Raw genomic sequence first — 17,500 nt, forward strand, 5'->3', positions numbered from 1 at the left:
CTATTATTTCCTGTGTAAAAAACAGAATGGCGGATTCGATGACAAAGCAGTGGAGTGAAGCTGCTGATCTGGCCTTGGCCTAGCTTGCTCTCCCATCATATATCAGAGCTCAGGATGAAGGCTCATAAAGAGGTCACACAAGTCTTTCGGAGAGACTCATAAAAGCTTCACCCACTGGCAGAAAATGGCTCGTGGTTGACCCTACCTTTTCTCACTGACAGAGAGGAAACGGCTAGATAGTGACTCATTTCAAGTTGACAAAGGGACTTGACGCATTTGTCTAGAACTATAAACCTTGTGAACTATCCATGACCTACTGCCAGAGTACTTAGTCATTGCTTTTGCAGACTTTAATACATACAACAGCCTCATTAAATGCCAAACCAAGCAAATCCAATAAATCAAACAAAACAAAGGTATCATTGTCTAAAGACGGATGCCACTTGTCCAAATTTGTCTGAACCATGAAGCCTTTCTGGACTGTGATGTACTGCATGGTGCTGGAAATTAGAATGACTTCATCCACTTCATTCTGTGTGAACTCAGTCTGATTCCCCTGGAGGCTCCTACTCCTGTGGCCTACACATAGGGATGGTAACACTGGACAACAAATGTGCACTTTTCTCCACAGGAAGACCAAAACTCCTTCAAGCCAGCGGTTTGATAAAACGCACTCTTTAACCTAAACAAACACTTACTTATCTGATGTAAATGTAAGCCTCTGTGAGATTTTTGTGGCTCCCTGGAGTTTTGGAAACCGACTTAAAAAAAAAAATGTTCCAGAAAGAAACAGCTGAAGTCTCCCATATCATTAGCACAGCAGGAATAACAAGATGAACATGACTAATGTGGTTTGCAGCATTAGGCAATGCATATGACATGTCCTGTAAGTTATGTATTGATGACGGACAGTGGATGAGTGAGGTAGCGAGATCTGAGAAGTTTCACAGCGCAGCTGGTTGGAAACAGTGGAGCAATTGGGTCCCCAGTGTAAATCCCTGAGTACGGTACTGTATCCTGACAATGCGGTTAATGGCAGTGACTCAAAATGACAAGGTCTGCACGTCATCAGCACATATGATAAACGATCTCCAAAACAGAGGGTGGTGCTGGACTAAGACTGAACTTAAACTTTGACACACTGAGCCAAAAAAACTCTTAGTGGCCTAAACAAACTCCTCTTGAGTTTATTTGTGCTTTAGCAGAGTGTTTTAGCAGATACCCTATGTAGGACTCCTCCACCGAGACTAGTAAAAGCCTTTTAGACTTGACGTGCATCTGCATCTGACAGCACTAGGGTCAATGCTATGATACGATAGCTCATTTTTGCAGACTCTCAGCCAAAGCAAATAAGATACAATTGTAAATTATGAAGTATGTTGACAAAGCAATTTAAGTAATTCCAGGGAAATGAAATCTGCATCCTCCCCTTGCATACAGCCCTATCTGTCCTCGCGTTGCATTTGGCTTCAGTTTATGTAACTGCCAACTCAGTGCTGTTGTTTCTTATAAAGCAGTTTCACCTGCTATGCCTCAGTCTCCTGGAAACGTTGTCCAAACGTAAGCGCCCTAAGGAGAACAGCAGGCTATGGTGGAGCGCAAAGAAATCTGTCATCTCATTATGGGTCGGCGTAGGGGCCAAGTGGAATCTTGGAGCCCTGCAGTGGGCATATCTCCCGGCATTCCAGCACATCTGCACAAGCGTTCTCCGGCGAAATCACGTGCTCGAGGTTCCAAGGTTCGTATTCACCTTTAGGTCCCCAAACGCCTGGCCAAAGTGCTGCTCTCAGCACCAAGGCCCTAAGCGCTGGCTTCTGGCTTAAAACCAAACTCCAATCAAACTCCTCTCAGATGAAGTAAAAGTCCAGAGGTATGAAGCAAACATGGCTCTCAAACCAGCCACAGACATACACACCCTTTCTCAGCTCTCAGTTCTCTGCAGCCAACCACCCAACCCACCCCACCATGTCCTCCAAACTGCACCTAGCCTCCACTCACACACACACACACACACACACACACACACACACACACACACACACACACACACACACACATACACTGCATATATCTACCCAATCACACCAGGATCTCAAAGCACTCCCTACCAGCAACTCTTTCCATAGTGCATCACATCACTGTGCAACAACAACCAACAGACCACAGCTACACCTTTTCTGTCCAGATCTCACCACAGATGGCCAGCCCAGGCCCCACTCCCCCACCCAGCAGCGTGTGGCACCAGGGGAGAATAAGAGCTGTTTGTTTCTGTTCCACTGCACTGCCCGCCATTTCTCTTAGTTGCCCTGGCATGGGCCCAGGTTCCTCTGCTGAAGAACGCACAGCCCCATATTTTACAACCCATCAGAAAACAGTCTCCTTGGCCACTGTGGGTAGCATAGTCTTCTCAATACCATTACATCTCAACAACGAATCCTGTGGTTTAACTCTGGGTGAAGTTACACAAATATTTATGTTATAAAGATTAATTTATGTCTGTGAGGGGAATCATAAATGAATCTTCTGAATCTTCTGAATAAGTTTGCAATAAGCACTGAAACCACACCCTATGTTCTCCACAGAACACCACACCACATCACCACACACAGACCTCCACTTCCACACCAACACCCAGTCTGCCCAGAACTCACCACTGTTCATTTCATCCACCCAGCTACACTGTTGCAGGCAATCACCACAGCAAAGCCCCAGCAGGGTACATCAAACAGCGGGTCAAGCCGCATGGTTTCATGTGGTTTTGGTCAGTTAAGACATGGGGTTTTACAGCACTCATTGGTTTCTGCTTATTCTCTGCGCACAAGAGGGAGAAAGGTAGAGAATGTGTGTGAGAGAGAGAGGAAAGCGATTTTCGTTTTAATTGGAAAGGAGCATTGGGCGGGACAGGGCAAATTGAACGATTAGCCAGAGACGTACATTCCGCAACGGAGCCATGCCAGGGAATGGATACTCACTCCTCACTCTGATCGCAATCGATTCCACAGCCGCCCCAGTGACTCAAATCACAGGGCCATCTCGCTTAACGACAAGTCTCCTTTTCGTCTTGTTCTGACTGTCTGACTGTCTCCCCCAAGTCTCCACTATTTAACATGTCTGCAAGATTAATTATCTGCCCCAGGTTCCTCTGCTCCTACTCTCTTAGGTAACCAGAGATGAGTACAATAAATATACTTCATCTGAAGAGCCACTCAAGAGCAGAAAGCATCAGTCACAGTAGGGGACGCGAGGGACACTGAAAAAGGCTTGTTAACTTTAAAACATTTGGCACTAAACATTTGTTTCTAATAAATTTTACCATTAATTTTGGTTTGAATAGGTTTCGAAGTCTAGAGTGGTGTGGTTAAAGAAACTTGGTTTAATGAGTCTTGCCTGACAGTAGGAAACAGTAGGAAACAATCTGCTTTGCATTGAGTTTGGTCTAGTTAGAGGTGTTTGTTTAACAGGATTTTTACCAGACTAGTTCTGTGTCAGCAGTTTTCTGGTGAGAAGGTCAGACCAGAGGATGTTTACAGCAGGAGCTGGCAGCACACAGCCTGTCTGGAGCCCGTCACTCCACACTGCCAAGGCCAGAGCTACTGTGCATCAAAGAACAGACGAGAATGACACACACATGCACACACACAGACACACGCACGCACGCACACACACACACACACACACACACACACACACACACACACACACACACACACACACACACACTAGGTTATGTGAGGATACAGCAGTGGGGGGGGGGCAAGTCTTCTCTTACTAAGGGAGAAATGCCCTGTTTGAAAGTTCCTAAAACGAATGTAGTCATGTAGTCCATGTAGTCATCCTTACTCGCACGCTTTGCACATTGCTCGAGTGCATCTGACTGTTCTTGAGATGTTTAGTTTGTAAAGATGCAGTCTGCGATTCTGCTGCAAAGTTGTTGATATTTGAGCTCGACAGCCAATCATATTACACCCATCCTGTCCATGGTGTTGAAGCAGCTGCATGTTTGGTTGGAAGTAGGTATGGTTCAAGCTGAGCCACTCTGTTCATTTGTCATTTACAGAGCCAAGAGTGTGTATGATAATCTATCTATCTATCTATCTATCTATCTATCTATCTATCTATCTATCTATTGGCATTTTGGATCCAATTTAATTCAGACATAATAAGATTAATCTGAAAATGCAAAGCACTATACAGAATGTACATGAAAAAAGTTGTCATTTTTGGATTCCCAAGAGTCAAAGCTTTCAAATTGTGTATAACATTACTATGCTACATAGCAATATGGTGCATACAATTGATTTGATAGCACCAAAAAATAAACCCTGGGCACTTCACTGGCATCTGATAGAAAAGCATTTTTATATGTATGGCAAACATAACCTAACTGCTTCTGGTCATCAGAGAATAGCTACATTGCAACAGTACCACACTAACGTGATGCACAACTTCATTTTTGTGCGTTAATCTGATTAACAGGCTACATGGCAATTAAGCACATTGAGGAGGCGTTTCTATTTATTTTCAGTTGTCAAAAATGGTGGGGACAAAATGAGTCATGGCAAAAAGTGGTAGGCACTTATCCCCACCATACTTGGCCAAGGAAACCATCTGAAAACAAACTCTTGACAAACTCTCTGTGGTGCAGTGTGACGCTGATGGTTGCTGGGGTTCTGGCTTTGTTTTCACCTTAAGTGCATTTCTAAATCAAAATGGCTGTTTTGTTTGTGTCTGCACAAGCAGTTTGAACACTCATTTGATAAGGTGTTGGAATAGCCTGGAATGAAAGAAACAATGTCATCCTTACCACCCTCATTAAAACACATTCCTGTGGTAAGCAATTATCAAGTAGGTCAGGCACAATGCTGACAGAGTGACAAAAAAGCATGCGAGTGGATTGAAACACCTTTGTGTTGTGAACAGTACAGCAGGCTATAGAACTTGCGCCATTGTTTTAGTGGGCTTCCTCAAGTGGGTTCAGTTTGGTTTGCCAGTGGATACCTACCTTCTCCTCTCCTGACATGTCTAAACACTTAATGGATTAAATAATGATGATTAATGGAACTTGGATTGGTTTCTGTGCTTGACTTCAGTGATGCATCTCTCTCTCTCTCTCTCTCTCTCTCTCTCTCTCTCTCTCTCTCTCTCTCTGTGTGTGTGTGTGTGTGTGTGTGTGTGTGTGTGACTCAGACTACAGGTGGCTATACCCACAGTGTCCGGGGCTGGAGTGGAGTGCCATGTGCCGTGGCTGCTGTGAGTACGAGCTGATCCGCTGCAAATGCCCCTTACAGGGGACGCCAGTGGGCTATGCAGTGCCCTGCTGCCGCAACGCCCTCAACGAGTGTGATCCCTGCATTATACACCCAGGTAAACACACACACACACACACACACACACACACACACTCACTCTCTCTCTCTCTCTCTCTCTCCTCTCTCTCTCTCTTTCTCTCTCTCTCTGTTTCTACAGGCCATCAGTTGTTTTTTCGCTGCTCTAATTGCAATGGTTGTGCTCTTGTTTGTCTTGTTTGTTTGTAAGAGAAAGGAATCTTGATAAGTCCTCAATTGTAGATTGTTTGTGAGTCATTTAAAGCAGTAATTGCGGTTCTCTTCCTGTGTATTGTGTTTTTATGAGAACAGGAGTAAGAAAACACAGCTGGAAACGTATAGCCCATCTTGTCAAAGTTTACACGAGATCTTGCATACACACCTCTCTCTTTCCTTAAACCACCTGGACACGAAACAGTCCTCACAACCCAAAAACTAAATGAAATTACACACGCACATACACACACACACACACACACACACACACACACACACACACACACACACACACACACACACACACGCACACACACACACACACACACGCACACACACACACACACACACAATCTTAATGTGTTTTTGGCATTACAAAAAAACAGATGTTCATAATCAAATGCATACCTGAAGAAGTGTCTTCGCAGCGAGTACTCTAAAAATCTCCCCTCATAAATCTGCAGGTTCTCATGCACTGTGTGTCTGTCTGTCTCCACACCCCTGGCCCAAACTCTGAGATGTTGACATTTAGGTTCCACTGAGGGATCAGCGTGAATAGGCCCGGCCCGCTATGCTATGCCACCAATGATTTGGACAACATGCCTGTCTCAGTGCATACATAATTTAGGTCTGTTTCCTGAAGGCTCTTCTGATGACTTTAGCAGTTCACATTCACAGGGCTGCTGTGAGCAGGGCAATTCTGCTGGACTTCAGACTTCATATATCATTCTCCCAGTTTAGGCCTCTCTCTCTCTCTCTCTCTCTCTCTCTTTCTCTCTCTTTGTCTTTCTCTCTCTCACACACACTCTGTCTCTGCCTTGCTTTCTTATTGTCTCTCTATCTGCCTTCTTCTTCTCTCTCTCTCTCTCTCCCTTTCTAGGCTGCAGCATTTTCGAGAACTGTAAGCGGTGCTACAATGGAACGTGGGGACCCAGAGATGACTTCTTTATCCGGGGGAAATACTGTTCCGAGTGCCGGCCTGGGTGGTCGGGTGGAGACTGCCTGAGTGAGTTCTGGGCTTTTCCCTTTAGGAGCCATGGTGATACGGCCATTGTAAATAACACAGACGAATACACAGGGCAATGTTGCTGGGCAATTGTCACTGACCAATGCTTTTTGGGCACTTTTATTAGCCAGCACATTTTAATGTAGAGATCTTAAATCATCAGTTGGCAACCTGCCATGGTCATCGAACATTAGAACAGAACATTATGAGCCTGTGATGTTATTGCCAGGTAACTTATCTCGCCAGAGTTGCCTTATGTGTCATCACCTTCATACTGCAATTAGGCTGGCAGAGCCAATTCAATTTGTATTGCTCACGAATGGCACAGATGGGGCATGTGTTATGTCAGTATTAGAACAAAAAGTGCATGGAGTAGTATATCTTCATATCCAAACTACTATATATGCCAAGTCCATACATATGTGGCAATAAATCAGACCAAAACAGCCATGGGGAATCTATTCTGTGTGACGCATAGAAAACATGTAAGAACAATGCTAACCAAGATAAAAAGACAGACTGTGTGTTCAAAGACTTCTATAGCACTCTGTTTATCTCTATATCAGTTAGAAATACTCGTTTCAAAACAACAATTTGTAAGATGACTATAGGGAAGCCAGGGAAGCTCAGACGATCCCAATCTAATCCCCTAACCTACAAGAACACACTCCAAGCATGTCTGTCTGCACGACTATATTAATAGAAAACAGCTGGAGGCTAACAATTCCCAGCATCAACACGTTTAATGCATATACCTGTTTTGCGACTATGAGCAAATCTCGTAAACTGTTGTATCAGCTCATTGTTCACTATATGCAAATTCAGACATTCTAGTAGCCTGACGGGTCATACTCAGATTCCCAACCTCAAATGTTGTGGGCGGGGCTAAGTTCGACTGGCACCCAGGCTAAAAATCTAGGGCATCGGCTGGGTACACTCTTAAATGAATGTGTTGTCCCTATCTGGACACAGAGATGTGTTAAAAACAAAGCAAGTTGTGTTGTTTCCAACACATTAATTTTAAGAGTGTATATAGGCATGACCTTTAGGCACTTAACCTACTTAGGATGTCTTAACCTACTTATGATGTCTTGATGTAAACGTTTGATCTCTCCTTTGAGTGTGCTGTGGAGTGAATGTGTGTGTTGTGTATCTCTGCTGTTAGAGTGTGGTGGTGTGCTGAAGAAACGACAAGGCCACATCGTGCTGGAGGCCTACCCCAACAACGCCCGCTGCGAGTGGACGCTACAGGTCGATCGGCCTTTCGCCATCGAGTTCAGGTGGGCACCGAGGCGTCATCTCACACCACACCACACGTTGCCACCACAGCCTAACCACTCAGTACTTGGGCACCTTTACCCCGTGAGTCCCGGTGCCCAAATATTTACTGACTGGCGTTATTGTGTCCATGGTCACAAAATCATAATTTGCATTTATAAGATGATTTGTAATGTCCCTAATTGTTTTGAAGTTGTCTGATGACGACCAAAGCCTTTTTTGAGGTTATACTGTACTGAGTGGTGTTATTGTTCAGTTGATGACTATTATCAATTGGGTTTATTAAGTCTGCTACAGATATTGTATTAGCTCAGAAGAAGGCTGCTCACTGTCAAAGGGTCTGTTGTGATACTCCCTCTGCGGCTTGAAAGAGCACCAATGCAGAAAAACGATTTGCACCTGGTTAGCCCACTTTGGGCAGCATCCATCAAAGCACATTAGTCTTAATTTTGGGTGACAAGTTCCATAGTTCCATCAAATTGGATCGATGATGTTCCAGGCCTCAGATTGAAATCCAAAGCAGAACTCCGGGTAAAGTCTCTGCCCAGTTCCAACAAAGGACTCCTTCCCAACCCATATTGCCAATTAAACTATTATGGAGCGGCTTTTTGTGTGTGTGTGTGTGTAAATGCAGAGCAGAATTTAATTAGTGGTTACTGTATAGATAATGTGCCTTGGGATAAATAGTTGCGTGATAATAATTATAACAATTTCCCTATGAACATATGGGTAATTTCAAAACCACTGACATGCCAAGCCAAATGCTTCAGTCAAAGAGCAACACACACTGTATAGAAAATCCACCCTCCTGCACTGCATAAAAGCTTCAGTGCCATCCAAGCAGGCTTTCGTGTACAGTACAATGGCATGGACTAACTATAACACAAAGTCATTAATTGCCCCATAAATTGTCTCGCTTTTTTCGATATTTTACGGCAAGCACGCCATGGAGACCATAAATATAACAAGGGCCCTTTTTAGCTATGGCCCCTTATTCACGGAGCTAATGGAAAGTTATGGGTTTTGGCATGCTCCTATGGGGACTAACTGGCATCAGATTTACACGTTTAAGACCTCTGGCTTGCATTTGTGAATGCTGTAATGCCTAACCGTACTCAATGTCTCATCTGAGCTGTACCCTCATAGACACATACACACACACACATACTTTCTTTCAACATCACCCCCTAGGCCCTACCCCACCCTCCATCCCTGCACAATCTCAAAATACACACCCTCACGCTTACTCACTCAAATCAACTCACACCCACAAATAGCAACCCACAACCACTCCACTCCATCCAACCCACACGGCCCTATTACACCCAGCCAGGCTCTCCCAACCAAACCCACAGAGAGAGAGAGGGGAGTGTGGGGGGGGTGGGGGGGGGGGGTAGGGGTGGGTGGCAGAGATTAATGACAAGATGATTGGCTATATTTATCCCGTTTTAAGTTTTAGGCTTTAGGTACCACCCACATACAGTCACAGTACACCGAACAAAGCACCTGAACACACACCCTACCCTACACGCCCAAACCCAGTTCACGCGAGTGGAACCGATCCAAAAGCAAACCCACCCTCCTTATATAGCTTCAAAGACTCCATGCACTCTTCCAACTGTAGAGCGGTCCATTCACAGCTGCATGCTCTTTCCCACAAGGGAATGCACTATATCAACAGGCAGGCGTCTGACATCTACTGTATCCTTTACATTTGATACAGTATAACTTTTTAAGTGTTCACCTCAGCTGCTGCCAGGAATGTGACATCCAGAGCTAAAATCACTGGAACCTTCTCTACCTCCTAAACGTTATTATGAGCTTGTATGTGTTACTCACTGTCTCGGCTTCGTAAAGATCTTACTTGTCCCTCTCTTACCTTCAAGTGCAGTGTCACCTCCACCTCCACACCTCAGGAATGACCTTCATTAGTTCTACTGTTAGACCATAAACATAGCTGTAGCCTACATACACTCTGGCCTCAAAAATAACTCAACAACATGTCAGTGTATGTCTGAATTCATGTCCAAATCTCTCAATACATTCTCCCATACATCAATGTGTGAACATCATGTTGAATTTAGTCCACACCCGACTGAGTTGAGATGGCCATTGACGCGATATGGTTCTGTGACATCAGGGTTGAAGCAGTTCAGGTTGATTTAGTGGGTTGTTAATGCATCCCGACACTGCAACTGCTGACGTTAAATGAAGTAAATATTTTCTTTTGTCCATGAGGAGGATTGAATTATGTTGTTTATCTCAAACATATGGAAGGCATGAAAGTTTAGATTTAAACAGTATCATTTAAATGTAACTGTTTAATTTAAACAGTTGCCTCAAGCTGCTTGGCCCCTAAGAAGGTGATTAGATCACGATTGAGTGTGTGTGTCATGTACAGTACGTCGTCATGTATGTCGGCATCTGCTTACAATTCGCCAACACATCTTCCCCTCCAGCAATCTCTCCTCTTTAAAATGAACAGCTTAGACTGGTACACAGCCAGTGGTCGTCACTGACAGTTATGTCACACCTAAAACTGTTCATCAGAGCTTGTGGGAAACCTGTACCATTAGGTGCCATTCCATAATGAATTCCCGCTTTGGAATTTCTTTGTTATTCCCCCTGCTGCCGCTGGATGTGGGCTCGTGATCTCAGATGCCAAACATGCGTAAATGAGGAGGAGGTCCAGGAACAGGGATGCTCCGCATGCTGAGAAGCAGAGTGGTGTGAGGAAGACTGACTCCATAATATAGGAGTTAATTATAACTGCGCAGGTGAAATGGGGGATGATTATCATTCATGAAACATTCACCGCTGGGTTCCCAAGATGGAGGTAATAAAAGGAACAATTCACACCCACTTTTAGCTCGTTGATTGATGGAGAGAGTGAGAGTCTCCCCGTCACTGTCATTAGCCCGCTTGCTAGCTCCGATGGAGGTTCTGTTCGCGCCAGTCTGTGCCATGGAAGAGGAAGACAAATGACTTGGCAGCGAGCGGGCCAATAACCTCAATAACTTCTTCCTCTTTTCCTCTTCTTCCTGTCCTCTCTTCATCCCCCTCTTCTCTACTTTTCTTTTCCCCAATGGACCAGTAGCGCCAAAAACAACCTGTCCTGACTCGCGATGCCAACTGAGAAATCCGAGATGTGTTTATAGAGTGAGATTGCTGGGAAATGGAAGTAGTCTGCCATGAGTGTGATGTGGTGTGGCCTGTGTAAGTGTTTGCCGTGGCGGCTCGTTTGAAGTAGATGAGCTAAAGATGGTGAGGAAGTGTACAAGGCTGAGTAGATGAAGCCATGATGAATGACTGGAAGTCAATTCCCTAGTTAGTTACGTAACTGGGGTCAAATGAAATCTATTATCAAATTCTGCCGTCATCATCTAACTTCATTGCTTGCTCTACCATTCCTTTTTCCCTCTCTCCTTCTCTCCTTCTCTATCTCTGTCTTTAATTCTCTCACTCTTTGTGGATGATAGGTTCATGATGCTCAGTCTGGAGTTTGACCACAGCTGTCGCTATGACTACGTGGAGGTGCGAGACGGGGACAGCATTAACTCTCGCGTGATTGGTCGGTACTGTGGGAACGACAGGCCTCCTCCAATTCTAAGCTCAGGCAACACCCTGCACATCCTGTTTGTCTCCGACGGTTACAAAAACTTTGACGGCTTCTTCGCTACTTTCCAGGAGAGCTCAGGTATACAGGTGTACATATTTTTTTTTAAGTATAATTTTTGGGCTTTTTATGCCTTTAATTAGATAGGATAGTGGAGACTGACAGGAAGTGAGTGGGAGAGAGAGTCGGGGTGGATTCTGGAAAGGACCACGGGGCAGGAATCGAACCCGGGCCACCGGCACACAGTGCAGGCGCCCCAGCCAGCCGCGCCACGGCTGGGGCCTACAGGTCTACATATTTAACAATATACAGTAGTACAGTATACAATGCAATTTATAAAATAGATACATTCACAGTATGGCACCATATGTAAATGTACTATGTTTGCATTAAATATGTATTCCTTGCATTTGTGTAACCTAAGACACATAAGAAGAGGCTTCTTTAAGCATTTATTGTATGTATTGTGTGCCATTCTCAAAGAAGTGTGTGTGTGTGTGTGTGTGTGTGTGTGTGTGTGTGTGTGTGTGTGTGAGAGTGCAAAGATGTAATGGCTTGGCTTCATCGGTATGTTTGTGTGTGTTCCACTAAATCCTCCAGCCTGCAGTTCCTCACCATGTCTCCATGACGGCACCTGTGTTCTGGACTCCTCCCTCTCCTACCACTGCGCCTGTTTGGCCGGCTACACTGGCAAGAGGTGTGAGCATGGTGAGTACCCAAGCCATACCATCTCATCCACACACACACACACACACACACACACACATACCACACACACACACACACACACACACACACACACACACACACACACACTCACACTAGTACACACACACACACACACACTACACACGCACACTTACAAACACACACACACTAGTACACACACACACACACACTACACACGCATACACACACACACACACTTTTTCATACACACATACGCACACACACTCATACACGCACACACGCACAGCAACCAATAACAACCTGACCAACAACCATGAGGTGGGCAGGCGTCTGAGCAGCCTTTCCCAGAGGGCTTATGGGAGTCCGGGGCTGCGGTGTAGAGGGTGAGATCAGTGGTTGTGTGTTCTTGCTGCCACTGATCGTGCTGCTGCTTCTGCTGGTGAGTTATTTGTGCCCAGGGACCGAGGGGGGAGAGAAGAGTCCGATGCCAGTGGAAAAGCAGCAGTGGACTGATGAGAGTGTGTGTGTGTGTGTGTGTGTGCTTTGTACTTGGCACACGGTCTGGAAGTGGTTACCTGCCACAGACATACAGATGAAGCCAAGCCATTACATCTATGCACTCACTCACACACACACACACACACACACACACACACACCACACACAGACACAGACACACACACACACACACACACCACACACACACACACACACACACACACACACACACACACACACACACACACACACACAGACAAACACACACACAACCTGGATGGCTTTGGGCTATTACCTTTTTAGCTGGCATGTCTGTACAGTACTACTTTTTCTGAGTCTGGACAGAGTTGTGTATTTCCGTACCTAGCCTCTCCTCACAGCACCCTCACAGGAAAACAGACAAGCCAAAATTCTCTCTCTCTACCTCATTCTCTCTCTCCCTCCATATCTCCTCACTTTCTGCCTCTCCTTCTCTCTGTTTTTCTCAGTGTTTTCCTTTCCTTTATCTGGTGGTCTCATTTCCATCGCTGAATAGGAGTTTATGAATGTGGTGAAACGACCCCCTTCTGTCACACACACACACACACACACACACACACACGCAGAGAGAGAGACAGAGAGAGAGAGAGAGAGAGAGAGAGAGAGAGAGAGAGAGAGAGAACTTTTCCATGGTGCTGGAGCCCATAAAGTGGGCTCGGGGAGCAGTGGAATTCCATACTGCTCTCGGTGTGCACACTCACAGGATCCCTGGAGGCAGGCCAGGCTGGGCTTTAAACTTTAAACATCTCCACTGATGCTGGAAAACATGTGGTACAGCCTTCAGAAGATGCGCTGTAGACAGTAGCGGGGTGTGTGTGTATGTGTATACGCATGTGTGCATATGTGTGTGTGTGTGTGTGTGTGTGTGTGTGTGAGAGAGAGAGAAAGAGAGAGAGTGTGTGCAATACACATATGTTTGTGTGTGTTTATGTGTGTGTGATGGGGGTGTGTGTGTGCATGCTGGAGGTGATAACCAAACACACATTTCGCCGTAAAAATAGCAAACACACTCCATTAAACTCTCAGCCTACAACAAGCAAATGAGAAAGGCAAGGAGATGAACCCTGCTTTTATCCTAGTCTTACATCTCACTCTGTAAAGCCAGTCTCATTCTGAACATGATTAGGCAACTGGAGATGAGAAGATGGAGTCTTAATCTCAGGCACCCTTCAGGAGACCATGTTTAAACACTTAAACACCTTTTCCAAGTTATCCATAAAAACAAATGGAGAGCTAATGGACATTGCTTAAACAGTAGTTGGTTTTGGAATTCACCTAACCTAGACCTGAGCCAAAGTCAGCCTCAGGTTGAAATTCCTTCTTCAGGAAGCACTTAAAGTGCATCAGCAACGAGCCTGGCTGCAGCTGAAGAGCCAATCAGAGAGCAGAGGAGCATGGAGGAGAGCAGAGGTGAAATACCTCCCTTTAGCACCTCCGGCAGGAGGACTTTTTCCACATTACGCTCAAACGTCCAATGAGACACTAGCCAGGAAAGTGAAAAGTATAAGGGGAATACAGGAGTGGAGAGAGAGGAGAGGATGGGCCATGGCACAGGTAGTGGGGATACATACAGTACACTGACTGGTCACTTTATTAAGTAAACCTAGTTCTGGGTTGGACCAGGGTCAGAACTCCCTTAACGGAGTTCGGTAACACTTTACTTGACAGTATCGACATAAGAGTGACATGACACTGTCATGACACATGAAACCTAACCCTAACACTAACAGAGCTGCCAACCCTCACGCATTTGATTGGTGTAAAAGCGTGTTGAGCCAATCAAATGAATGAATCTCACTCTCAATGTGTGAGAGTTGGCAACTCTGCACTAACTCTAACCCTAACCCTTGTTATGACAAAAACTGAATGTCACTTAATAACAGAAGTGTTATGTCATAAACGTTTATGACTTGTTTATGAAAGGTTCACGTCCTATTATGTAGGGTTGGGCACCGAAACACGGTTCTAATATGGCACCGGTGCCGACGCAAACGGTATTAACTGCATCAAATAACAATGTGGATTTCGGTGCCTCATTTCGGTGCTTTTTTTTAATTTCTTTTTTTTTATACGAGGCATCACTGCATGTCATGCGCCATCTCTAACGTCTTGCTCTGATAGCAACACATCCAGATACAGTTAGCTAACATGATAAACACTAGATGTATAAACCAGAGGGGTGCACCACATAGGCGAGTGGACAGTGTTTGACATCTTGCGTGAGCCCAAGTAGCTTACTTTAAAGCGATATCGCGAGCTCCTGTCAAAAACAGTAGGCTAGCCTATACGTTACACAATATCCTTGCTAATGCGCTAACTGACATTTATTTGAAATGTTATCAGCAAAGTTGTAAGGTGAAAACTTTATTTCACGGTGTGTTAAACAACATAATGGCATGATATTAATCTTTCATGGGCATGAGGCCCATAGCATCACAATGAATATGAAGATCATGTTAAAAGTTAGCTGGCAAAAACATAAATATGTAGGTTACATACCCAGATGTCACTGAGCTGTCAAAGAGGCTATGAAACCATCTCCGTACGTTATCGCTAATTAAACTCAGCTGACTGGTGTTAGCGCATAGCCATAGTTGCGGTTAAAATGCCGACTAGGCTAGCGCTGGGAATCTAAACACTTTAACACCGACATGTAGCCTAACATGTTCAAAACTACTGCGTGTTATGGGTTAAGACATGACATTTCTTGAAGCATTTGGGAACACACTGAATTAACTGGAAAGTAGAGTCCCTGTTAGATTAGCTTGCTTGCAAATGCCGTTGTCCATGACCTGGCAGTTTTATGGCAAGTGGTTTTAACATACCTTATGGCAAACGCCTACACTGGGTAAACTTGAAAGCAGAGCTTACCATTGTGTGTGCATGCATGGCAAGGTGTTTTAACATTTAAATGTATTATTCGTAGGAGCAATGAGATATTGATAGTAAATAGAATATAACAGTTCAGTTTCATGTTCAAATTTGTCTTATCAATAAAAAAAAGCAATTCATGCTTTAGACCATTTTAATTTAAAACATTTTAAAAACAAAGTACCGGTTAAGGCACCATTTCGGCACCGGTACCGTTTTAAAAGTATCGATTTAGCACCGGTATCGGATAAAACCCAAACGATACCCAACCCTACTCTTATGTCAACACTGTCAAGTAAAGTGTAACCCTTAATTCTTCATAGCATAGATTCAACAAGCAAGCTGGCAATATTCCTCTGAGATGTTGGTCCATATTGACACGATTGTATCATGCTTTGTTAAGGTGCTGGATTGGACTCGGCTCTGGTCTCTGTGGAGGTCATTTCAGTACAGTGAACTCATTGTCATGTTCAAGAAACCAGTTTGAGATGTGTTACTACTGGCTCAAATAGTAACAAAAGAGCAGGAGAGAGGGCGACAAACAAATGTCCAAGGGGTTTATGGTATAATGCAAAGGTTTACATAAACGAGATTTAACTTGAAGAAACAAATCGAACACAAAGCAAGCCACTCTCTCCCGTGCGCCCTCTTTATGCGTCATGCAGGACGTAACAGATGACCCAAGCTTTCTGACATAGATAGATAGATAGATAGATAGATAGATACTTTATTGATCCCCAGGGGAAATTCAAGGTCTCAGTAGCATACAGACAACACACACACATTCACTAACAGCAGAAAAAGTAATTAAAAGTATATAATATAAAAACACAACTAAGCAATAAGGACAGTAGAAGATAAAGAATATACTAAATATACAAAAATACAAATTATACTAACTAACACTTAATCTAAATAAATTCTAAAAACAGTATCCACATAGTGGTGATTAATCAATCAAGAGGCGTTTGCAATGACTGAGGCAGGGACTGAGCCTGTGATTCTCTGTGCATAGTAAGGTATGGTAAGGTGCTCTAAGGTGCTCTGTGTGAATGAGTGTCATGGTGGTAGTGCAATGGTGATAGTGGTCATGGTGATAGTGCAAATGAGTAAGTCCAACAGTGCAACAGTGCAAGAATAAGTCTATATATCTAACTATTTTAAGAAAAGGTATAAGTGTGGCCACAGTTTGACTGTGGCATGGAGGGAGGGGTTATGCATATGTGCTAATGTGCTAATATAGCATGCAAACAGTGAGGCAGAAAGACAGTGGTAAAAAGTGGCTAGTGGACAGACAGTATCCAAACATGGAGGGGGTGAAGAGGCAGACCGACTATGCAGAGAAGTCTCTCCTCTTCCCTTAAGTGAAGCATTGAACAGTTCAATGGCCCTGGGGACAAATGACTTCCTCAGTCTGTCTGTTGTGCAAGGCAGTGAGCGAAGTCTCCAGCTGATCAGGCTCTTCTGCTTAACAATAGTGCTGTGGAGTGGGTGACACTCATTGTCCAAGAGCACAGCTCCCTGTGGCGCTCTGGTGCTGCTGATCACAGTGTCAGAGAGACAGTTCTTCAGTAATCTGTAATCCAGGTTACCAGGTGAGCGTCCACACCCATCTGCAAGAGTTTGTCTCCCAGTCTGAGGGGCTGGATGGTGTTAAAAGCACTTGAGAAATCAAAGAACATGATTCTCACAGCACTTTTCCCCTTGTCTAGGTGAGAATGTGTCCTGTGTAGAAGATAAGTGATGCCATCGTCCACACCCACTTTCTGCTGGTATGCAAACTGTAACAGGTCTAGTGCATGGCGTACCGGGGGTCTGAGCCAGTCCAGTCTGAGCAAGGCCAGTCGCTCCATTGTTTTCATCACATGTGATGTAAGAGCGACAGGTCTGTAGTCATTAAGCTCACTAGGGTGTGGCTTCTTAGGGACAGGGGTGAGACATGATGTCTTCCACAGTGTTGGA

The 17,500-nt window shown here is 44.6% G+C and overlaps 1 protein-coding gene across 2 annotated transcripts in view; it reads left to right on the forward strand.

Annotated features, from left to right (window-relative positions):
• The window catches only part of pamr1b (peptidase domain containing associated with muscle regeneration 1b), a 36,825-nt gene that overhangs the window by 6,683 nt on the left and 12,642 nt on the right, over window positions 1-17,500 (forward strand). For both annotated transcript variants that reach the window (XR_006035205.1, XM_042111010.1), the window contains exons 2-6: window positions 5,188-5,364; window positions 6,421-6,546; window positions 7,712-7,826; window positions 11,304-11,521; window positions 12,041-12,148. Coding sequence is in view for 1 of the 2 variants with exons in the window: in XM_042111010.1 (XP_041966944.1) it covers window positions 5,188-5,364; window positions 6,421-6,546; window positions 7,712-7,826; window positions 11,304-11,521; window positions 12,041-12,148 (744 nt within the window). In the remaining variant the exon portion in view is untranslated. The remainder of the gene's footprint in view (window positions 1-5,187; window positions 5,365-6,420; window positions 6,547-7,711; window positions 7,827-11,303; window positions 11,522-12,040; window positions 12,149-17,500) is intronic.

This window comes from Alosa sapidissima, chromosome 11 (genome assembly GCF_018492685.1).
Source record: "Alosa sapidissima isolate fAloSap1 chromosome 11, fAloSap1.pri, whole genome shotgun sequence".
Taxonomy (NCBI): Eukaryota; Metazoa; Chordata; class Actinopteri; order Clupeiformes; family Clupeidae; genus Alosa; species Alosa sapidissima.